Source organism: Drosophila elegans, unplaced genomic scaffold (assembly GCF_018152505.1).
Source record: "Drosophila elegans isolate 14027-0461.03 unplaced genomic scaffold, ASM1815250v1 contig_149, whole genome shotgun sequence".
Taxonomy (NCBI): Eukaryota; Metazoa; Arthropoda; class Insecta; order Diptera; family Drosophilidae; genus Drosophila; species Drosophila elegans.
The window spans coordinates 13,646,397-13,669,612 of record NW_024545513.1 but is presented as its reverse complement, the minus strand read 5'-3'; the positions used below and the strand labels follow the sequence as shown (position 1 = coordinate 13,669,612).

General features: G+C 37.6%; 3 protein-coding genes across 8 annotated transcripts; 1 reads left to right on the top strand and 2 right to left on the bottom strand.

The window, feature by feature from the left end:
* Positions 1–29: 29 nt before the first annotated feature.
* On the bottom strand, positions 30–2,328 carry LOC108140935 (FHA domain-containing protein DDL). The gene is made up of 2 exons (XM_017264003.2): positions 1,527–2,328; positions 30–949 (listed from the first exon to the last, which is right to left on the bottom strand). The coding sequence occupies exons 1-2, from the start codon at positions 2,222–2,224 to the stop codon at positions 235–237; spliced, it is 1,413 nt and encodes a 470-aa protein (XP_017119492.1). The 5' UTR covers positions 2,225–2,328; the 3' UTR covers positions 30–234.
* A 1,309-nt stretch (positions 2,329–3,637) lies between these two features.
* On the top strand, positions 3,638–5,478 carry LOC108140916. Its single transcript, XM_017263977.2, has 3 exons — positions 3,638–3,970; positions 4,049–4,135; positions 4,213–5,478. Exons 1-3 carry the CDS (start codon positions 3,911–3,913, stop codon positions 4,498–4,500), a joined length of 435 nt encoding a protein of 144 aa, XP_017119466.1. The 5' UTR covers positions 3,638–3,910; the 3' UTR covers positions 4,501–5,478.
* A 684-nt stretch (positions 5,479–6,162) lies between these two features.
* On the bottom strand, positions 6,163–19,220 carry LOC108140915 (sodium/potassium/calcium exchanger 4). 6 transcript variants are annotated; one of them, XM_017263969.2, is made up of 7 exons: positions 18,825–19,220; positions 10,980–11,129; positions 9,129–9,436; positions 8,106–8,337; positions 7,896–8,042; positions 7,006–7,344; positions 6,163–6,629 (listed from the first exon to the last, which is right to left on the bottom strand). In XM_017263969.2, the coding sequence occupies exons 1-7, from the start codon at positions 18,901–18,903 to the stop codon at positions 6,310–6,312; spliced, it is 1,575 nt and encodes a 524-aa protein (XP_017119458.1). In that variant the 5' UTR covers positions 18,904–19,220; the 3' UTR covers positions 6,163–6,309. The 6 variants fall into 6 exon arrangements, with proteins under 6 accessions (XP_017119458.1, XP_017119459.1, XP_017119460.1 ...); XM_017263970.2 differs by having other exon boundaries at positions 10,980–11,126; XM_017263971.2 differs by lacking the exon at positions 18,825–19,220 and adding an exon at positions 13,395–13,511.
* Between the last annotated feature and the right edge of the window lie 3,996 nt (positions 19,221–23,216).

The window sequence follows — 23,216 nt, the reverse complement described above, 5'->3', positions numbered from 1 at the left end:
TTGTCGCAACCAACGAAACACGTCGAATATATGTTTGAGAATTTATTTTAGTTTTTTTTTTTTGTTTTGACAGTGAACACGCAAAACCGTGTTCAGCATAAGTCTTTTTACATATCTCTTAACCAAGGTTTGGGTTGCAAACGCCATACAATTGTATGTATATTGGGCCTGCAGTTAGCCTAAAAAACTGAACACACTTAAACGAAAATGTGAACACACACATGCGAACGGAATCTAGGGATTGGCGACTTCAGCGGGCGCATCCAGCGGCTCATCCTTGATATGCACATCGTCGTCCTCCTGGTCCTCCTTGCTGTTCTCGTGCAGCAGCACATATTCGCGCGAACTGAAGCCGAACTTGATCACGTCCTTCTCCATCAGCTCGTAGTACTTCCTGCCATCGATCTTCTTGTTGTTGAGGAACGTGCCGTTGGCCGACTCCAAATCGATGAGATACAATCGTACGCGTTTGCCGTGACTGCCGTCGTCCCGTTCGAAGGGCACCAGTCGATACTGCAGGGCCGCATGCTGTTTGGAGCAGCTGGGATGATCCACGGCCAGGTCGACCACCTTGCGGTCGCGTCCCACCAGGAAGCAGCTCTGCCGATGGATGTGCAGCGTGGGCAGTGCCGTTTCGCCCTTGAACGGATACAAACGCCAGCGGCGCTTGGGTTTGCGTGCCTCCGGCGGCTCTGAGTATTTGACCACCACACCATTCACCTTGTTGGTGTCCTCGGTGAGGGCGCCGCTTAGCCCGAAATTGGGCTTCTCCTTCTCCACCGGCTCCTCGTCCTCGGGCGGCGCCTTGTCGTCGCCCTGCTTTCCCCACTCGAACTGCTCGTCCTCGTTCCTGTTGCGATTGTCGCGTCGCTGGTTTCGCTGCCGTCCCTGGCCAAAGTCGCGTCCACCACGATGGTTGCGATCGCGGGGACTTCGACTGCGACTGCGACTGCAAAAGTGAGAAAATGTGAAAATGTGGCTTAATTGGAGGTCAACTACATAAATAGCTGCGATTGGAACTTCTACTTTGAGTTTAATAATCAAATAACCACCTTATCCGTCTATTTAAATCACAAATAATTACCAAAAGCGACATGGTGCATAAATTGTCATAAAAAAGACATACATTACTATAAAATACAAATTCTTTTAGATTAAACCCTTAGAGTACGGATGCTAATAAATGTTTGCGGTTGGAGTATCTAGTAGAAATCGGACAATTTACAAGTATATTGCAATAAAGATGATTATTTCAGTTTCAGATATATACAAAAACCTCTAAAAACGATTATATCGAATTTTTGAAATTAAAAACCTAAAATAAAAATTATTTGTGAATTTTGTTCATAAAATTAAAGTATCTTTAAGCTTCTGGTACTATTGTGGTATGAATGGAATTTATCTTCGTCGTTAAGGCATTTAAGCATCAAATTATGTTCATTGTGAGCTTAGAGTTATTATAATTCTATATTCTATTATTTTATTACCCACAAATGTGAATAAATAAATACAAATAAGTGACCTACCGAACTGGCCTCCTTTCTGGCGATCTCCGCTGGCGTTCCCGCTCCCGATCCTTGCGCTCGTTGCTCCTAGACCGCTGTCGCTGTGCTGGTGATCGCTGTCCTCGGCGCTCCTTGCTGCGCTCCCCGTCCCTCTCCCTCTCTCTTTCCCTTTCCAGTCCGGCGCGCTGCATGCGATTGTCTCGCTCCCGCTCCCGCTCCCTATCGCGATCGCGATCACGATTCCGCTCCCTGTCTCTGTCCCGCTCGCCGCGTTCCCTGTCCCTGTCCCTTTCCCGCTCGCCGCGATCCCTGGAACGGCTGCGACTGTGCCGGCGCTGCTGCCTGGTGCTGTTGCGATGGGAGCCGCTGTGCTCGGGACTGTCCCACTTGGAGCGCTGCTCTTGCAGCTCCTCGGCGGGCTTTGCCGGCGGCTGTTTGGAGCGCTTTTCCAGGGCCTCCGGCGGCGAGTGGCGCGCTTTTCTGCCGGTCTTGAACTGCTTTTTGCCGGGCGAGAGAATGCTGCTGTGATTGGAGTTCCTGCTTGAGGAGGAGGAGGAGGAGGAGGAGGAATCCTCCGACGAACTGGACGAATCGAGGCCCGCCTTTCGCATGGCTTTCTTCGCCTTCGATGAGTTGCGTTCGCTCTGTTTGGTGTCCGCCTCGTCGCCGCTGGAGGAGTGCGGCTCCTGGTCCCGCTCCCGGCTGCGTCGTTTGCCCATTTTCAGTGACAATGCGGTGGGTTGTACAAAATGAATTTGGAAATCAAATATTACAAAAAATGCCTTTATTTTTTATATGCCGTCAGCTGTTTGAAAAAAGTGTGTGACCAAGACAGGCAAAAATACCAAGCAATTGTCACGTGCGTGGAACGGTGGAATTGAAATATGTGATATTTAAATGAATTTTGAATGAATCGACTTAAATTAATAGGTACTCCGTTTAAAACAATATTTTTGTCATTTATTCATATCTTTAGTACGTACTTGCATAACATAACAATTTCTATATATATATTTTGTTTAATTAAATTAACCAAAATAAAAAAAATGTATTTCTCAACTTTATATATCATTACTGGGATATTGATTTTCGAATTTAACCTAACTAATCGTTTAATTGACAGATAAAAGCGTATATAGCATCGCAAGTTGCCGCATACACATAGCTTTTGTTCATGGCAAGGCAATCTTTAGAAGCGTTTACAATGCGTACTCTAGTTTCTGAACTCAATTTTATAAACTTTGGTACTTCCTCGGAATCTTTGGATAAATACTCGCCGTCTTTCAGCCGATCGGTAAAGCCGATCCAGTAAGAGGTATTTTTCCTAAGTTCCGTTTGAATGACGTCATATTCTTCTTGATTTTGGAAGGTCGCCAGAAAATCTCCCTTTTTCCGACATATTTGTTCGGCTTGAGTCCAAGTTCTTGCATTATTATGCTCAATAAAGAAAAATCCCTATCCAATTTGCTTAAATTCAGCCGGAACAGTTCTTATCCTGGCTATAGGTCTGCTTTCAAACTTGGAATCATTTCTGTGTATTTGTGGTTCAATTGTATCTTGCTTTCTCTGCGATATGTCCAATTTCCCCTCTTTTTCATTCAAAATGCGTTTTAAAATCGACAGAGTTTCGCGTTGAATTTCGTTTTGAATTTTTTGATTTTCAATAATGGTGTTTAAAAGATTAAATTTTTCAACCAACTAAACATACAAATTTAATGATTTTTATAAAATAAAGCATATAAAAAAAAAAAAACAGGAAAAAGTACTTCTTAAGGAGTTTGATAGAGTAAAAAACCCTCCTCAAAAAATTGTGCATACGTCACTGTGACTTCTGATGGATGGCGGAAGGTGGCTCAGTGGGAACATCAGTCCACCTGCCATCAAAAATCCCAGCTGTTTCGGTTGGATGGCCTCTGTGGGACTGGGCTATTAGGCGTCTTCAAACACTGTAATTTTTTAGATATTTTTTCGTTGATCTGATTTCCAATGTTCCAATTTCGGTACCATAATCGCCTCTAGGTACCGGCGTTACCTTGACGGCCATCTTAGTTGTAGTCTAATCAAAAATACTACATTACGTATTTCGCGTTAGGCCATCAGCAATTGGTATTGCTGCAATTGGCCGCGCCTGGTCACACAGCCAAAAAGCCGTGCGAAAATCGGGCGAAATTGCAGCGAATTCCGGTGGCCATGCCATGATAATTGTAATTTAATCCTCCGGAGTCCGGAACGCTATGCTGTTGTGCGGCCTGCAGCAGCTTTCGTAATTAGCAACTACTGCAGTTGCAGTTGCCGTTGCAGTTGCCGTTGCAGTTGCCGTTGCAGTTGCAGTTGCCCACAACTCACAACACAGTGCAAGCAAGCGTTTTTTTTTTGCGAAATCCAGACGCGTCTGGATAGCCAAGATGACACCCTTCGATGACTTTGTCTATCTGATCAATCATGTGCTGCTGGGCGAGGAGCCGGTAAGCTATAGGCTATGCCGTATGCCATATGCCGCCGATCCCCATCAGATAATTTGATAATTTGACCCTGTCCATCAGACCATCGAGGATTTCATACTGCTCGTGGGCACACTGGTGGCGTTCATAGCCTTCATCCTGTGGTGCTGTTTTCCCATCCAACCGAAGGTGGGTTCCGTCCAGACAGACATTCCCGGATTTAAGTGTGGAAATCTATCCGCTTAACTTGTATTTTCCCCTAACAGGAGCCTGGACCACATCGCCAGTTCACGTGCAAAATCATCCAGAATCCCATCAAGGCCTTCGACGCCTCCACCAGCACCGATGATGCCCCCAATCCGGGTGGTAGTGGCTCTGTCTCTGGCTCTGCAACCGGCAGCTCCACATCCACATCCGCATCTGTATCCGCATCCGCATCCGCGTCCAACCCAACGCAATACAATGGCAGCAGTGGCAGTGGAAGCTACAGCAAGAACGGCACCGTGGCCATGCACAACTACTACGTTAAGAACGGACACCATTGCTGCACCTAGGGATGATCATGCCCATCCCCATTCCCATCCGCATCCAAAATTCCCAAAATCCCAACTAGCTACTGTCCATGTCCAAGGCTGGACAGGATGTTATGTTACACACAGCACAGAACTCGGAATACAAGAAAACGCCTTTAGTTGCCATTTTTGGAGCACAGCCATCCGTATGCGGAGGGCATATCGATTGAGATTTGTGCCAATTGGTTCGACAGGTTGTTAGGTGGCGGCTAAAAGCTGCCAGTTCGCATTCGCAGGCAGGCACATTTGAATTGCAATTGCTCAGACTGATTTGTTTATGGAACATGAGAAGGATAAGAATTAGGAGAAGGATAAGGAGGAGATGGATTTGGAGTTGGGACAGGTGGCAGGTGGCAGGGTCAAGGCCGCACACACATAAACACACACACTCAGCAGCCCCTGGCAAGTTTCTAAAACTTCCTTGATATTATCTATATATGTTGTGTGCATTTGTGGACATACGAAATGTAGTATGCCTATTTGTGTAAAGAAATTGAAACTGGGTATGAAAACCAAGCAACTAACTTTAGGTATTTATTTGTGTAAACGATTCGCTTAGCCCCAGAGAAACTCAAGACAATTGCGAACACATTGTGTGCAAACAAAACAAAACAAAGCAAAACAAAACAAAGTATCTATCAATTATGTTCAGTCGGGGTGGAGGATTAAAGATTCCCCTCATATACCTATATAAATATATATATATATATATCTTTAAGATACATTATGTACACACCCAGATACACACCAATTAATTAGCATTAGGTATTTGCCCTCGAATCGCCTTCGATTTCAACATTTTTGATGTGTATTAAGGTGTATTTTTGATCTCATTTAATGATTTATTTATTTAATTGTGATGTAACTTCAAGATAATTCCCATTCCCATACTTCTCCAATTGCGAATGGTTTGTACCATGCCCCACTAAGAAGCAAATGAAACTAAAACCTAACGACAAATCGTGTGTTATTTTTGTTCTTCGTTTTTGTTTTTCGGGATCCAATCAGTTTCAGTTACAAAACGGCCCTCAAGTCAAGCCGTCAATGTAGCCACTTGAGCCATAGATAATTCGAAATGAAAGGCAGATTCGGTAACATTTTGCCTTAGGATGTATTTATAAATTAATAACAATGGTATCAAGGGTATCAGATAACGTTAACAAGTAGTTTTTCTATAGCACTAAGCACACATGGAAGCGCACATGGAATATCAACAGAAGGTCTTTTCGTGTGGTTTTGCAATTTTTTGCGTTTTTTTTTTTTTTTTTTTTTTTTTTGTTTTGGCCCTGGGCAGGAAGATGGGTGAATATCGTGGGCACTTTTTTTTTTTAGAGATATGCGTGTGTGTATTATCCTCTTAACTGCTAGTATCTCGTTTTGGGCTTTGGCAACGGTTCAAACATTTATGGATGGTCCTACAGGCTATGGGATATACACAGAATCATCATATATATATATATATATATATATACAATATGTACAACGCGAAATAAATAGATATCGCTGCTGGGAAGCTTCGTCGTCTAAACCTAGACAGTCTTAGGCAATAATCAAAGCGTAAACTAGGGTAAAAAAAAAAATACACAGTATCTACTGGCTTCCGACTTCTGGTTGCACATTCAAATGATAACTACAAAGCAGCATTCTTGTGCCTATCATTTTAGTTAACCAGATCCATATCCAGATCCAGATCCAGTACTAACCGAAAAGTAGTTGCAATGTGGTGGTTTTGCGGCGATGATAGTCTCCTGGTGCCAGCACCAGGATTTCTCTCGGTTCTCTCCCGGTACACTAGCTACTGCAGTCTCTGGGGAAGAAGACATTCATCTCGATGAGGATCTGCAGGACGATGAACACACCGTAGACGGTGAAGAGGGCCACGCCCACGCGCTTGGTGAGGCGATAGCCACTGAAGCTTAGGATGACGAACAGCGCCACCGTAGAGATGATCAGGATCAGGATGTTGTACTCGATGCCCTGGGTGCCGACCTGCTGGGGCTCCCCGGTGCCGTAGTTGATGCAGTTCTTCACGAACCAAGGAACGCCCAGGGACAACAGGATGGCCAGCGAATTGGCGCCCAGCGAGTTCGAAACTCCAATGCCACTTTCACCTGGAAATGGGAAATTAGTCGATATTAGTCGGGCATATGTTCAAAGGTGTTTATTTCAATAGGCCAACATTTATGGGATATTTCTTGTTATATTTGTTGATTGAAAAAACGAATTTTGTAATTGTATAGACAAGTTTTTTTTACTGTATTGACTATAAAAATCGTTATTTGTACGTGGTATCCTGCCCTTATACTTTGTTGTTGCTTAACAATTAACTATTAATAAGCTGTACTATTTTTTTCTGCACCAGCGGTTATTTTGCAATTTTAGTGGTGCTAATACTGTAATTTTTTGTCGCTTGAAACACTTTAACTTTAATTTACTGTGAAATAGTTACGATGATGTATGGTTGATTTGACTGCTTTGACCACTTACCATTTCTCAGCGAAATGAGACTGGAGACGGCTTCCGGCATGGTGGACCCGGCGGCCAGGAATGTCAGACCCATCACAATGGTGGGCACATGGATGGCCACACCGAAGGCAGTCAGCATCCAGACGATCAGGTAGGCATTGCCGCCGATGCACAGGATGCACATGATGAAGGACAACGGGTACAGGCGGCGGTGCTTCAGCGGGTGCGGGATGAGCAGGGATAGCGAGAACTTGATCGGGAAGACGAAGATCCACCAGAACTTCGTCCATCCGGAGGCGTTCCTCGGGTAGACGTATATGCTCTTGGGCGTACTGTCCTCGTCGTCATCCTCTCCGTTCCCTGCGAATTAATAATTATTTTAAAGATTATTTTACAAATTATTTACTTTATAGATTTATTTCACAAATTATTTAGTTTATGGATTTTTTATTCTATAGAATATTTATTTCATATTTATCATAATTTTTGTATACTTCATACATTTATCCATTTGCTTCATTCGTTATTTAATTTATTTATTTTTTTAGTTTATTTATTTTATAGATTATTTATGTTAATTATACTATTTTTTTTTTTTTTGAATATTTATTTTTTATACATTCTTTAACCCGTTACTTATTTTATAGCTGGTTTATTTTATAGATCATTTATTTAATATTTTATTTGCTTTATAGACTTTTTATGTAAATTTCATTTTATAGATTATTTATTTTATTAATTATTTAGTTCCCTTTTTTATTTATCATTAAATATTATTTGAGGATAAATTTGTTTTTTACATTATTTATTTAAGAGTTCTTATGTATTATTTATTTTATAGATGGTCTATTTTATGAATTGTTTTTTTATAGATTATTTATTTTAAAGTATACTGGAAGAACGAAACTTACAGTGCTTGGAGTGCGTTAGGTTGGCAGTGGAGGACATGGACGAGGTGTTCTCGGGCAGATTGACCACAAAGAGGCCATCGCCGGAGAGTGGGTCCTTCTTCAGCGGCAACTGAGCCTTGGCACTGTTCTCTGGGGGCTCCGTTAGGTCTGTTTTGTGGGAATACAATTTATAATAAAAACTCAACCAGGTGTTTACCCTATTTAACGCACCGTATCGCGTGGAGAAGCAGCAGTTCATCCGATCCTCGATGAACACCCGAATGGCGGGCATGAACTTGTTGTTGTTGAACGTGATCAGGTAGTAGAGCACCAGGAATCCCATCATGATGCAGGATTCCGTGAAGCTAATGCTTCCGCCCCAGGCCAAGACCAGCAGAATGATCGTGTTGAAGATGTAGATGAAGCAGTCGCGGGCTATTGGCCACCAGTCCAACTGCACCGGCTGTCAATCAATAGTTAAGGTTAGTAGTTATCTTGCTAACTATTCTTATATCACATTCATATCATATCTATGTCTGGTGATATTTTAAAAATATCATATTTATTTAAAGCATAAATGCTTCATCGTAAGATTATATATTGTATATATGCGCTTATGTAGGGTAATTGGTTAGTGCTTTAGCCTGCCAAATTAATTCGACTATTTATTATAGAAAATTAAAATTTTTGGTTTTTTGCTTTTATATTTGGTTCGTTGATATAAATACAAGAGAAAGTCGCACGTGTTTTTTTAAAAACTCATAAAAATCGTTCAATTTTTTATGGGTTATACTAGTATAGCCCATTTTTTAATTTAATATTAATGCTAAAGGTAATTATGCACATTAAATAGCATGATTTAATAATATGAAATTTTAATTTATTTGGAGAAACTCAATTTTAAATAGTTACTATTTGATTTAAATGAATTTTATTTAATTTAAATATAGTTAAAATTAAAATTACATTTCTGCCATTAAAATCAATTCAGAAAATAGTCAAATGAAAATTTAAAAAAATTCTTTACATATGTTCAGTAGAAAATATTTGATTATATTGTAGTTTTTTAATTTTTACAAAAAATACTCTGAGAAACAGTATTGACTTACTAAATCAGAATTTATAATTAATTTTACAAAAATCGGACAACGATATCATATAGCTGCTATAGCAGCAATCAAAAAATTTAATATTTATTTTGTGTAGTAGCAGCTTCAATTTTTGTTTTCAATTACCACTTAAGGTAGTGCTTACCTTATCGATGGCCAGAGCGGCCAATCCGGCCACGCCCAGTGTGTTGAACATCAGCGATCCGATGATCGTGCCCAGTCCCATGTCGGACTCCAGGATCAGCGTGCTGATGGTGTTCGTGAAGAACTCGGGCATCGATGTGGCCGTGGCCATGAACGTGGCCGCCGCCACGTCCTTCGACAGGTGCAGGTCCTCGCAGATGCACTCCACCGTCGGCAGGAAGTAGTCGTTGCAGATGATGGCCAGCAGGATGAAGAAGTAGACCGCGGCGAAGACGTGCAGCACCACCCAGCCCTGGCGGAGCTGTTCCACTGCAGATTGGAGATGAAAAATCAAAGTATTTAATAAAATAAATTAATAAATAGTTTATTCCATTACAATACCCTGTTAGTGGACATTAAGATTATATATGCCTCACCGTCTCAAATATTTTAGCACGAATAAAACTCTAATGTTCCCTTAATAATATATCCCAAAATTTGTTATGTACTTTAAAAATATATTCCGATGTTCTAAACCCGAATACGGCCACAAATCTTTTACGACTATAGAATAAAAAAAAACTTGCCAATACCAAATATTAAAGGCGAAGTCTAAATATAGTAGTATAGGGCTTAATAATTTAAAAAAAATTCGCTGAAGCAAATGTTCTGCTGAAATCCGGCTAATAAAACTGTCTAAATTGTAATTTGTAGCCCATAGACGACGTCATTGAGTTGATGGTGCCTCCTAAAAAAAAAGTTGAGCTAATTTAGTAACATAGAGAAGAAAATCGCTCAGCGTAGTAAAAACTATTTATCTTTATAGCACAATTCCTTCCCCTAGAAACACCTACTCACAATAGGGCTTCCGCACACTTCACAGATACAGATCCAATCTAGTACACCTGGCAACGGGCAGTGGATTAGATACGCATACGCCATCGATCTCAGTCATTCCCTAAATTTAGACCCGAAAAAAACAGCCTTTTTGTTTGGCTTGAGTTGAGACACCGTGAAAGCGGTGAAATCTTATCAAAATTCCTATAAAAATCTATAGCCCCTTCCCTCCACAGATATCGCCATCTGAGTGAGCTGTAAGTGTTCTGGTTGGTTATTGCCATTGCTATTGCTATTGCTATTTCTATTGCCATTGATAAGAAAGCGTTTCCCCAAGTGCTCGGTCTCGTGCCCATTTGTCCATTTGTCCGTTTGTCCATTTGTCAATTAGTCTGTTTATAACTCCAGTGGGCACTGTTTTTGAACAACCTCGTGGTCGTTTGTCCGTTTTTCGATTTGTCCGTAACTCCAGTGGGTACTGTATTTGATCAGTCTCGTGTTCTTTTGTCCGTTTGCCCATTTGTATGTTTGTCCATTTGTCCGTTTGCCTATTTGTTTGTTTGTCCGTTTTTCCGATTTTTCGATTTGTCCGTAACTCCAGTGGGAACTTTATTTGATCAGCCTCATGTCCGTTTATCCATTTGTTTGTTTGTCCGTTTGTCAGCATTTTTTCGATTTGTCCGTAACTCCTATGGAAACTGTTTTTAATCGGTCTCGTGTTCGTTTGTCCATTTGTCCGTTACTCCAGTGGGCACTGTATTTAATGATGACTTCGTAAACAGACTATGCGGCCTGCCTGATTTATTGGCCATTGAATTGGCCGCTATCGGCGCAGCTGATAGGGCTGAAGCAGGAAAAGACATTGGGCCAAGACACCGGACAGCGTGGATGGTCTACGTCGTCCATGGACAAGTTCAAGTTCGGTTCGTTATCCGCAATCCGAAATCCGGAATCCGGAATTCGGAATCCGGAATCTATTTACAGTGTGTTACCCTTGGAATGTAGTTATCTTAACATAATTGTCAGCGTAACTCACCCGTAAACAGGTCGGCGAACTCGTCCATCGGAGGGGTCACATTTTCGCCAGGACATGTGGCGCGTGGCAGGATGTCCAGGAGCAGCTGCTCGTCGAAATAGCGCAGCGAGACCTCCAGGAAACTGCTCCCGTTGCCAATGGCAGTTGCTGCTGGAAAGACAAGAAACAAGCAGTTAATCGATTGCTCATCGTGGTCTCCACATCCAGATTCAACTCTCCGCGGCCCTGAATCTCTTCCATTGAGAATAATGGAGAATGGAGAGTTCGCCCAACGATAAGATTAAGTCGCGGTGGAGTTTTCTCCACAGACTGACAGCCGTGCAATCACCGCAATCAAAAGCGACGGTTGTAAAATGATTCCAGAATGATCAAATGTTGCCAAGTGGTCGCAAAATAGGGGTATATTGGCACTATTCATGGTTCGGGAGGTTGATCACTATGCTTTTAAATTATTTTCAAAAGGGAAAATAAATTTAGTAGAAAGTTACCTGTCTTACAAACCTAAATCGACAAAATCCTCCAAAGATTGTACCTTGTTTTCCTGATTCAGAAAATGAAACTCAACTTTTGTTGGCACCTCTGTTTTTTTTAGTGTAAATAAAGTTTTTCACCTGTTTTCATGCCTATTTAATTTAAATCTCCGAAAATCAAGCTTTGATCTTTGAAGCATTTTGTCGATTTCAATTTGTTAACCTGTATTAGATGTGATTTCTTTCCTAAAAGTAAAGAATATATAAACCCATAATATTTTTTCTTAGATACATCAAATTCTTGTCTGTTATTATTTTTAAAGGATTTTCAAAAAAACAATTTTTTATTAGTATAAGTATTTCCGATGCAATAAAAAATGTAAAACAAAAATTGTTGTAATAAAATAAATAAAATTGCTTAAAATATGTTGTATCCAAAATAACTTTAAGTAAAATATGATTTTTGTGATAATTTAAATTAAAATCTGAGTTAAATAAAACTCTTTTCCATTTTGTGTTTGAAAATGTATGTTCAATAGCAAACTTTTGTACCATTATAAAACGGGAATTTTTGTCCACGAACTTTCTCTTTGTAGAACTTTCTACTTGACTGTCAACATGGCAACTGAATTGGCTATTGAAATTATTTTTCTTGCGTGAACAATTTAAAATTAAGAGCTTAAATTTATAAATCTTACTATAAACAATTGCACTTTTAACTGGTATTCATTTAAAGTAATCATGTTTCAAAACTGGGACTACCAATTAAGCGGCCATTTAACGTTTAGTTTCAAAAAATCTAAATGTAACTCCTAAAATGTATTATTGAAACGAAATTTTAATTTTATAAATTATTTACTAAATCTCAACTAAATGCGCCATTTGAAAATGTTTAGGCTGTCTTTAAAATCGGAACAAAGTACTTAGCTGTTTACGGGGAAGTGGACCTTTCAGATAGCATTTATGGGCATTTAAGTTACTCATTGTTAGTTCCCGACTATTATGATTTCATTATAATTTCTGCAGTTCGCACGAAACGCTCAAGAAAAAACAAAAGCATTCCATTCATATTCGTGGTCAGATAACCAATTATATAGCCCTGGGCGCAATTAACTTGGATGCCAGTATTAATGCGCCTCTGCTCGATTTTGATTGGCATTTTTTTTTTTTGTTTTTACAACATTGTTTTTAGCTATTTGTTGGTTTCATTGGCTTTGGCTTGGGATTTTACAAAAATTGCATTGGCGGCCGAAAATAAAGGCGACAGTCATGGGCATTCGGCTGATGATTTGTTTATGTTTGTCTGGCTTATTATTGTTATTATTATTGTTATTGTTTTATGATCGCCAATGGGGGGGAGAGGGTTTCTTTATCTAAGGGAAGGGCGCGTGAGTTCCTTGTCTAGGTCTAGAGCGTTATCAGTTTTACACCCCTTCCCCCCCCGCGGGCAGTAAATGAATTACCAATGTCAGCCATCATTTGCTGTTTCGTTTTCACTCGGATTTTATTATTTATTATTATTTTCGTGGCGTTTTTGTTGACCAAGTCCCACACACAGTGGGGGCAACCTCTTGACCCGATTTTTCCGATTAACTCGATGCTCCAGCCACGCCCCGTGGATTATCATCACTTGGCCATTGTTTTGGTTTTGGTTTTGGATTTATTTAATTTGTTCGTAATGTTTCGTAGGTTTTTTTTAGTAAATTGCGTGCCAAGAATTGTGGCACCTGCACAGCAGCAGCAGCAGCAACAGCAGCAACAGCAACAGCAGCAACATCGGCAGCAGCGATTGCACGGCAGCAACATCGCGCGACAAGAGCAATAATTGTTCAATTGTTTTCCACCTGCAATCACTGCTGGTGATGGAAAACGAAAACATGGCAGACAATCGCGGCGGGGAAAACAAAGGCAAATGGCATGGCAAACATCGGGTTGTCTTACATACTCCCTGCACTCAAAACCAGTGGGTCAAACTCGAATTCACATCCACAGCCGCAATCATGGGCACTCATATCGCGTCCCGCCGAGAGGAAAAGTCTTGGCCGACTAAAAAGCCAACTTGGCATTGCATCTGGAATGCATTTAAGCCATAGTCGGAGTCAGAGTCGCAGAACGTGTCTACGAGTGTCAGTATTACGGCCCAAAACCCGAACCCGAACCGAGCCGAGCTCAGCAGACAAACAAGTTTATTGAACTTGTTGGCAGTTGCCAGTTTGAAGCGCTAACACTCGAACAAAATGGGGAAACACAATGAATTTGAGATAAGATTTTCAAATATATATTTTCCATTTAAATCCCCAGAAAGAAAAATCTTTAAACAAAATGACAGAAGGAAATGTAAATTTCACTCTTTAAAAATTACATTTTTTCCTCAAAGGAAAATCTTGAAACAAAATATCAGGAGAAAATGTAATTTTTAAAAAGTAAAAATTAAATTTTTTGTTTTTCTTTTTTGGGCTTTTGACTATGACAAAAAATATGTAGCAACAACAAAAACTGCAAAGTTTATCAATAGTAAGACCACTGTTCTAAATTAATTTCAATTAATATTCTTTTATTTTTTTTTTGAGGTTTTTAAAACAGAACAAACACAGTTTCAAAATCATAAGTTTAAATGAAAGTATATTTTTTAACAAAAATGATTTGTAGTACTTTTTTAGATATAATGTTATGTTAAATTATATTGAGCATTACATTGTTTTATGAAAATGCTATAAATAAATTGTAAATGCTATTTTTTTTTTTTTGGGTATGTAGAATACTCAAAAACGTGAAAAGCATTTCTTCGAGTGCAGCGTATCGCTTATGAGATGCATTGGAAAACCCAAACTGGCGTCGAGTCGAAGGCCCAGTCAAAGTCGAGTTTTATTGCTGAGTGTCGGACCGACTTGCGGAAATCGGGGAAATTTGTGGCCTGAGGGCCCAAAGCCCTTGTTCGTTTCGGGAAGTCCCAGATCTCGAGGCCCCGATCCGCCCATCGATCCGATGAATTGCTCAACCTATGTATACCGCCAAGGAGAACCGTTTTGCAATCAATAACCGACGCGTTTTCCTTCGTTCCAATTACCGCCCAGCGAGGGTCCCACCAAGAGTTTTGAAACACCAACGGCCCATGCGGCAATGCCAATGCAAATGCAAATTAGAATTCAAATTCGAATTCGAATCAAAGTCACAGCGCATCGAACCAATGCGAAAAGTGCTGGCTAATTGTTTGGTAAACACGATTTATTGGTTCGCTGCCAGTTGTCCGCTGGTAATGGTATAATACTATAATACTATAATGGTTATGCGCCATCACTGGCCAACAAAAGTTTGATTCGTGAACTGAATAAGTAATAACTGACTGACTACGGATAGGGCAAGGGATACAAAACAATACTATTGATCAATATTCGAAATAATTTGAAAATTGATGAAATTAAGATGGATTTATTAATGCCATGTTGAGTTTCATTTCTGTTTTAGCTAAAAACGAAAATGACTTCGAAAAGTTTGACTTTTTCTATTTTTTCATAACTTTCTCTTACAGATTACAAATGATATTGTAGTGACTGGTTAAAAAAATGTATTTTATATTAGGCGACTTTTTTAAGAAAGTGGTTATTTAATAAATGGATTTAAGTACTCAATATTAAGTTGAAAAACATTTAAATATTTATAACTAAGTAAACGTTAACGCCTTTTAGTTGCAGAGTTAAAGGGATTAAGTCGTAAATTTAAACTGATTAATTGCTTACAAAAATATTTATGGCGTAAATATAATACAAAACTCAATGCTTGAACTTAAAATATTATATAAGGCAACTAACGAATTGTGAAACCGTTGAATTTCATTATTAAAGTATAGTCTTTACTAAGAGTGATACACTTAAATGTTATGCATGCAACTTACCCAAAAAAGTCGTCTGTTTTATTTGGGAACACATGAGTGGAAAACGAATGGCCATGACATGAAAAGGGAATGGTAACAGAATGCATGAATATGAGGGATTATGGATTAAGGTTACGCAAAAAGAACATATTGAAGTATCATAAATGTACAATTCCTCAAGATTACATTTGGCTTGTAATTTCTATAAAAATACTGTAAGTCACTTTGGCATGTACATCTTAATAACAAATAGTTTTCAGGGATCCAGTACTTGAGATCTGTAAGTACTGAAGGGTTTTGATACCCCTGTTGCATGGTGTTGTCTCACGTTGTCAGACGAGCGTGTTTACTTGTTTGCGCCGGCAAAACACAAAACAAAACAAAACAAAACGAAACGAAACAATACCGGGCAGCACTACACAAATAGGTGAATAAAAACAAATAGATAGTAATGCTCAGACTCAGCACAAGATCGGCAACAAGAAAACGGGCCTGTAATTACTGGCCCCTGTGGACAATTATGGCTCAGGGCGAAAAGTCCCCGAATGGCACTTCCCAATTTTGATCGGTGCTTTTAGTCCAAGTTCAACGTCAACAGATCCATAAATTTCTTTTCATCATTTCAGCGTAAATGGCATTTCGGAATTACCAAACACCGAGCGCCAAACACAAGGGAGCATATTAATCGAACCGCACATATTTATAGATCTCTGGCCAGTGGGTTTTGGGATGAGATTTGCGTTTCCGAGGAAACTGGGAATAACCTGGTCAGACCCTGCTATCGTTTACCGATCGATAACCCATCCATAGCCGACTTCCAGCACCGATCTTCATTATGCAAGCCGATTATGGCAATGATGGTGCTCACATGAAGATCAAGATCATGAATCGACAAATCTGTCAGTGCAAAATTGGTAAAAATAGGTGGAGAACATGCCATGTTATTAATGCATTAAAGCCAATTGAAATGGTGGGACAATAAAAATAGTAATAAGGGGAGCCAATCACCATAAAGTTTATTACTTATTTAACGCCCAAACATGTTGTAATTTAGAGAAGATTTTGAAAGTTTACATTTATTAAACAACTTTCATCAATAGAAAACAAAATTATTCAATTTTAGATATTATAAGATCTTGTAATTAAATAAAATATATTTAGTTAAAAAAAACCTTTAAGACTAGTTCCTATTACAACTACAAAATTATGGAAGATTTTGACGTCTAATTATAAAGACTATATTTCAAGTAATATGCGTTTGTACTCAAAATTCAAGATGTTATACCAATAAAACCAAATTGACCCAAAAATTATTTGAAGAAAATGTAACAAGTTGAGGCTTTAGTTTGTACTCCATTACAAACAACTTGTTTTAAAAGTGCAATTTTATACCAAGTAGTATCAGCTGAATACGGAAATATATCAAATTGAGTCTAATTGAGTGCCAGTTTATTATAAATTTATTATAACAAGAATAAGCACATTACTAATGTGTTTTTACCACTAACAGGGTAACATTGATGTCTAAATAGTTTCATATTGATGTTTGATTTTTTTCCGTGTAGACGATATTGTCATCCAATCCGCTTAAGATTCATGTATAATCATCGATTATCACTAATAACTTTCAAAAACTCAACGAAGTTTTATTTTGCATTTATTTAAACATTTTAATAATTTTTCATTAAAGAATTGTTTTTCCATTAAAGATGTAGAAACTAATAGTTCCCAAACTTCCCGATCATATATGTATGGCTGCATTGGGTCGATGGATGATACTGAACAAAATTATATAAAATTTATACGGCGGAAAACGCTTTATTCCACCTGATACATACTTTTTAACTAATACAAAATACACTATATATATAATTTATTAAGACTGTTCTACACGGCAAGGCGTTAAAAAATGGTAACTAAAATACTAATTTTTTTACTAAATAGTTTTTAATTTAAAAAATATGTTTATATTCACAAAAACACTTGTCATGAATTATAATCCATTATGATCACAAGGAAAGTAGAAAAAATTGTTTTTAAATTGCTGTAAGGGGAATTTGATTACAAAACTAATATGCTCTAATATAAAAATGTATTAAAAATCCTGATTAAGCCGATAACACAAAATAATAAGGAAAAAAAGCGAAAAAAAACGAGATTTTAATTAAAAGATAATTTTTTGTTTGGTAATCTCGACTGAAATATGGACAATGGGAAAATTCCCGATCAGATTGAGCTGAGTGAATAAACCAGAGCTCCCTCGATAAGTTCGAAACGATTGTGTTCGCGTTCGTATCGGCCCATAATGGGCAATCAAGAAATCTTAAAGGAAATCAACTTGCGACGATAATGGACTCGGTACAATTTAAATGACCGCAGCACTAGATAGTGTCCGGCCACGATTTGTTTTTAATGGCATCAGGCCGTATTTATAGCCGTGGTTGGCTGATAAAGCCATAATACGAATGGCATGTTCCACATAAATCAGGGGTAAATCTCAGCACTTTTGCCAAGAGGCTCTCCGATAAGAGCCATCTGGATGGGCCATCCTCGAGAGTCGAAAAAGCCGAGCCCACCAGGAAGCATCCATTTGCCATCGCTGGATAAGTGCTAGTTGATTGATCGATCCATCGATCTATCTATACATCTATTTACTGGATAAGTGCGAGTACCAAGTGAATCGCTTTGGGGGCGACAGGAAGTCTAGATAAGCGTGTGGCTAATGATTAGGGACAGGGGTGCAAAACAGAGCCGGAAAGGCACGCAAATATTTGGCAAACGTTGCCCATTCGAGGGTAAACATTTTAAGGGCTGTATTTAACTAGCTTTTAGGCTGCCAAAATAATCTTTAAGACTTGACGTCTAGTTGGGTTTATATGTAGCATTAAACTGATTCAACTAATTTGGTTGTGGTTTTTATTTCTTTCTTTGTATATCTTTTCCCACATCAGTTTAGTTTTAATTGTATAAAGGTGTTTCTTATAAAAGAATTAGAAGGATTCATTATTTTATTTACTTTATTGTTACCATAATCGCAAGAACTTATATTTAAAATATAACCATTACATGCAGATTAAGGTTCAGCATATTTTTGACCTAAATTATTCTGAGAGCTAATAGCATCTCAATAGAAACATATTTTAAAAATGTAACTTTTTGTTTAGTTTTTGTCCTCAGTTAAGCTTAAAGATTTAGCAATTTTAATTCAAGAGATAGAATTTGTGACATGCGATTAACTAATAATTTATCTCATTTTTTTAAAGACAAAACACTTGCTGTGAAGAAAAATATCTTTAGCAATAAAAATATTAACATTTGAATTAACTAGTAATTTTTGCGTTGCAAAGAACAAAAATTGCTATTATTTGTTAAATCGAGTAAAAAGGATTTACTGTTTATTATTTAAATATAGGTTACTTGTTGCCAAAATACAAATAAATATTTATTTAATTATTATTCTAAACGTTGAAACTTATTTTCCGAAATATTTTCTTTGAAACTCACCTTCCGCCTGAGTATCCGTTAAAAGGTTACCACATAATAATACAAAAATGCCCAAAATCAGGGCTGTAGTTTTAGCCATTGCGTACTTATTAATATATTAACAAAAGCAAACGTTGGCGGAACGTAAAAAATAAAAAACAACTTGAGAGCAGACACTTGAATCGATTTTATAACTAATTTTATAACGCTTTGTTTGCTTGAATTGGGGGAACACACACGGCGTATGCGCAACGGAGTGCTTGAATGCGTTTCGCTAACGGGTATTTGAACTATTGGTATTTTCGATTTTCGATATTCGATATTCGATGTTCGAATTTTCGGATTTCCGTTCGCGGTATTTTTTCTTTCGTATCACTTCTCGCTGGCAAGCAAACTCCAGCTAACCGCTTGGCTAGAATTGTATCGCACAACTAATTAAGTGCGGCCCGCTCGCGCCCGTCTTAATAATAAACAGCAACGTCGCCGGTGGCGTCGACGTCGACAGAGGCAGCGGCGGTAACGTCGACAGAGGCAGCGGCAGCGGCAGCAGCAGCGACGTCGCCGCATATTGACGGTTTTATAAAGATATCTCTCTAGTACGTCTAGTCAATCCAAGTCAGTCGGTGCACGTTGTCGGATTTATGGCCAGTTTTTTTGTATTCCTACTCCTCCTCCTTAAACTCCCCCCTTTTCTTTTTAGCCTGATTCATTTTCGCTTTTTATTTGCGTATCAGTCGTAAAGTCCATTTGCCGGGAAAATGGGCAAACCGAACGGGGGTCTACCCGTCCGCAAAGGGAGATCATTACGTTCTCAACACGGAAAGTGGGGAATACGTTGGGAATACCCGGGCTAAATACGCTGAAATTATGCTGCCCCGATATATGTCTAGTCACCCAATCGAAGTCCAATAAATAAAATCATTATTTATTCGAGATGTTGTATAATTTTAAGTATAACCAGCAATCAGAAAGAAGTTGTGTTCCTAGATAATACTCTAATGCTTAAGTAACTGAACTACTTAATCAGTTAATTTATAATTTAATTCATTCTCAAAATTCGCAATTTACAAATCATTTCGATATTTTTTCAAGCACTCAGAGTGTTATGTTATATTTTGATTTAATTTAGTTTTGAAGTGTCTATGCGGGAATAAAACGAGCAAAGTGATATTGAGGAATAAACATTTTTTGTATATATATGTATATATATTTTTTTCAATAATACCCAATCTCAAGCTAAGCTAAGGAAACACAAGGATGAGTACTTTCGGAATCCAATGTCAAAATGTATGGAACACTTCAAACGCCATAGTAGTGTTTCCCTGCATTATGCTAAAGTAGTATAGTAAGTACTGTATGTGTATGGGAGGGCTCTCAAAATATAGGTAAGTAAAGAGTCATTAGTATACCAGTAACCGTCCTGATAAGACGGCAAAACAACAATTGCCCCGACATTTATCAATCGATTCCCAGTAGTCTCAAACCGATCACAAAGGTGTGTAAAAGCTGATTGAATATCGGTTTATACAGTACGTCTCGTAACTTTAAAAAGAAAAATAATCTTTAAAAATATTGGAAAAAAAGAAAAACAAAAATGCAAACAGTATATTTGGAATTCATAAATAAAAAAATACACTGGTAACTATTTTAAATCTTATATTTTCCACATTAATTAAAATAATTTAACATTAAGTATTAAATTAATGTCAATTTTACTTTTGTTTGCAAATAAGTTATCTTTATCTATTTTGAAAGACTTATAAATACGTATAGTACCTACTAACTAACAATTTTATAGCTTAAAAATATTAATAGAAAGTAACTAAAAATAAATTTTTAAGCACCTTAAAATTCAATGGCACCTTAAAAGTGCTTATTATAGAAAACCTGCGCACTGTGTTTTATTGCATTCCTAAATTTAACTAAAGCTGTTGCTCTGAAAACTTAAAGGGCGTTTAAGCACTATAATTAAAATTAAATCACTAATTGTTACAGATCAGCTATTAAAAAACGCGATGCTACGAGTTTAAATAGTAACAGCAATTAAATTTGGGGATTTCAATTCCGGACTCTACACTCAGGAAAAAAAAACTGAGCGCTAAAATTAATTATATTTATATATTTTTTTCTGGTATAAAAATCGATAAATATTTTTTTTCACAATTTTGATTTGCGTGGGAAAATGGTTAAGAATTTTATTTAAAGTGCTTAAGGGATCTTACCAGTGTAACTTGTATTTGCAAATCATTTTCCATTTGATATATAAGCTATTGTTTTCATTCATTTAAGATTTTTGGAAAGTACGCATGGAGGCATGTCTCCTGATCTCATAGATTATTTCGTTGACAAAGGATTGTAAATAATAGTTAAGAAATCATATTTATAAACGTTCGCAAGCAAAGAAAGTGTTTTCGTGCTTTATCATCGTCGATTACCGGCCAATCAAATCAGCACGCTTCTGAATTTGATTTCGACTCCGATTTCGGGCCCCCTTTCCGGGATTTTTTTTATTTTTGTGGGGTTTTGCTGGTGGTAATGACGTCCGATTTCTTGCCATACGTCATGGATTTGGCCAAACAATGGCGTAGCACCTGCCAAAGGCTCAACGATTATATATGTTCTCGGATCGGGTTTATCTGTACATGGCCATATCAATAAAACGGCGATAAGTCTACTCTGGCAGCTGCTCGACTTCTATGCACCTGAAATATTCGACACTTTTCGACAATTTAATGCTGACAGACAGGCTGACTATTCGATTTGAGGTGGGTTAATCCAGGGGATTACTTTCCGGGCGCCGTGGGCTATCTATCCGGAGTGTGGAAATACCTATCAGTCGAGATCTTGATTCGTTTATTTTCCTATTTTAAACTAAATGTTGGTTAGCCAGCGAAAAGGACACCTTAGTCAAGCAAAAGTTGTTATATCCTTGTAGCTAATTAAGAAATGTATTATTTTATAAAAACAACTCAACATGTATTATTAAACTCACAAATAAAATAACTAACAACTGCGATTTAATCGGTTTTAATAAAAATTTGTTTGACCAAGAAATAAAAATATTATGACCACCCTTACAACTACCTGTTATTTTAAAAACTTAATGACTAGAGCGAATTAGACTTTTGCACATAAAATGTTAGTTAAAACATTAAAATATTTGTTAAATCAATTATGAATATTGGTTCAAGACTTATTTAAACTTAAATTGTATTTCTTAAATAAGGAACCACTGCTCCTAAAATAAGAAGTTCTTTATTTCGCACTCAAAGCGAATAGCAGTGAAAACATGTATTTTAAATGTTGAGGTTTAAAGCAATACCATAAAATATACAAAAAAAACTGTTCGTTGATTTGATTGTTAGCAAGAAAAAAGTGGTTTTAACTCAACTTCCTTGGAACTCAAAAATGAACGTATAATCATAAAGTAATAGCAAAAACCGCGACAATTCTGATGATAATCAAAATATTAGATAACGATGTTTGAGGAATCTTACTTATTTTATGAGAGACTTTATTTTTTTTATTAATTCTTATTTCTTTTAAAATAAACAAACACTGTATCCAAAACTTGACTCGTTATGGTTGTATTTATATAAATACCAATAACGTCCTGTGTGTCGACTTTTAAATGTTTGGTTATAGTGTGTGTTTGGTGCAAGTGTGTATAATCTTTGACAATGTTCAACCTTGTAGAAAGCCTCCCATATTATTGTGTCCAATTAAGTTATCAGCCAAGTTTGCCAGACAAGATCATTGTCCATTAAGCTATTTAGGTGAAATTAAGCTTTTGTTTAAAGTTATATTTATGATACATTTTTAAAAGATAATTATAATCAAGAGTCCATAAATCAAATTTAAACAGAACAAACAAATTAAAGTCACATAAACTTAAAACTAAGCTTTGTTAAAATAATGTAGAATTCAACATAGAGAAATTATAATTTTAAGTGGCAGCAACACTTTTAACAATATTAGGATATTCTTCTATGAAAATCTTGTATTTATATTTGTATCTTTAATTGTAGCACACAAAACCATATAACTATGCATCGGAATTACTTATATCTGAAAGACACTTAGACTTTGTAAGTATTTTCTATTTCACAGAAAGAACAAATCGAAATCACATGATCGAAAGTTAAAGACCTTAATATATGTGTATATTCCTGGCAATAAAATCGTGGGTGGTGTGCGAAAATAATCAATTTTTTTTCGGGCGGCAGAAGCAATTTTATTTGGGGCACTCGAAACTTATGGCGGGCCATAGAGTAATTGTAATTATAGGGTAATCTTTGAAAAAAGCTGTTAAAATTTTGGTAGCACTCACAGATTACGAGGTGGCTTTTAAAATTAAATTAAGTTAAATTACACTGGCCAACGAATTTCGACGGTCGACGAGTGATGTCGTTC

Bases quoted from the DNA above. Each gene is read 5' to 3' on its own strand.
- LOC108140916 (XM_017263977.2), top strand. From the start codon at position 3,911: ATGACACCCTTCGATGACTTTGTCTATCTGATCAATCATGTGCTGCTG. The intron at 3,971-4,048 runs GTAAGCTATAGG...CCTGTCCATCAG, and splicing joins TGCTGCTGGGCGAGGAGCCG to ACCATCGAGGATTTCATACT. The intron at 4,136-4,212 runs GTGGGTTCCGTC...TTCCCCTAACAG, and splicing joins GTTTTCCCATCCAACCGAAG to GAGCCTGGACCACATCGCCA.
- LOC108140915 (XM_017263969.2), bottom strand. From the start codon at position 18,903: ATGGCTAAAACTACAGCCCTGATTTTGGGCATTTTTGTATTATTATGT. The intron at 9,437-10,979 runs GTGAGTTACGCT...TCCAATCTGCAG, and splicing joins GTTCGCCGACCTGTTTACGG to TGGAACAGCTCCGCCAGGGC. The intron at 7,345-7,895 runs GTAAGTTTCGTT...ATTAATTCGCAG, and splicing joins CCTAACGCACTCCAAGCACT to GGAACGGAGAGGATGACGAC.
- LOC108140935 (XM_017264003.2), bottom strand. From the start codon at position 2,224: ATGGGCAAACGACGCAGCCGGGAGCGGGACCAGGAGCCGCACTCCTCC. The intron at 950-1,526 runs GTAGGTCACTTA...TCACTTTTGCAG, and splicing joins CCAGAAAGGAGGCCAGTTCG to TCGCAGTCGCAGTCGAAGTC.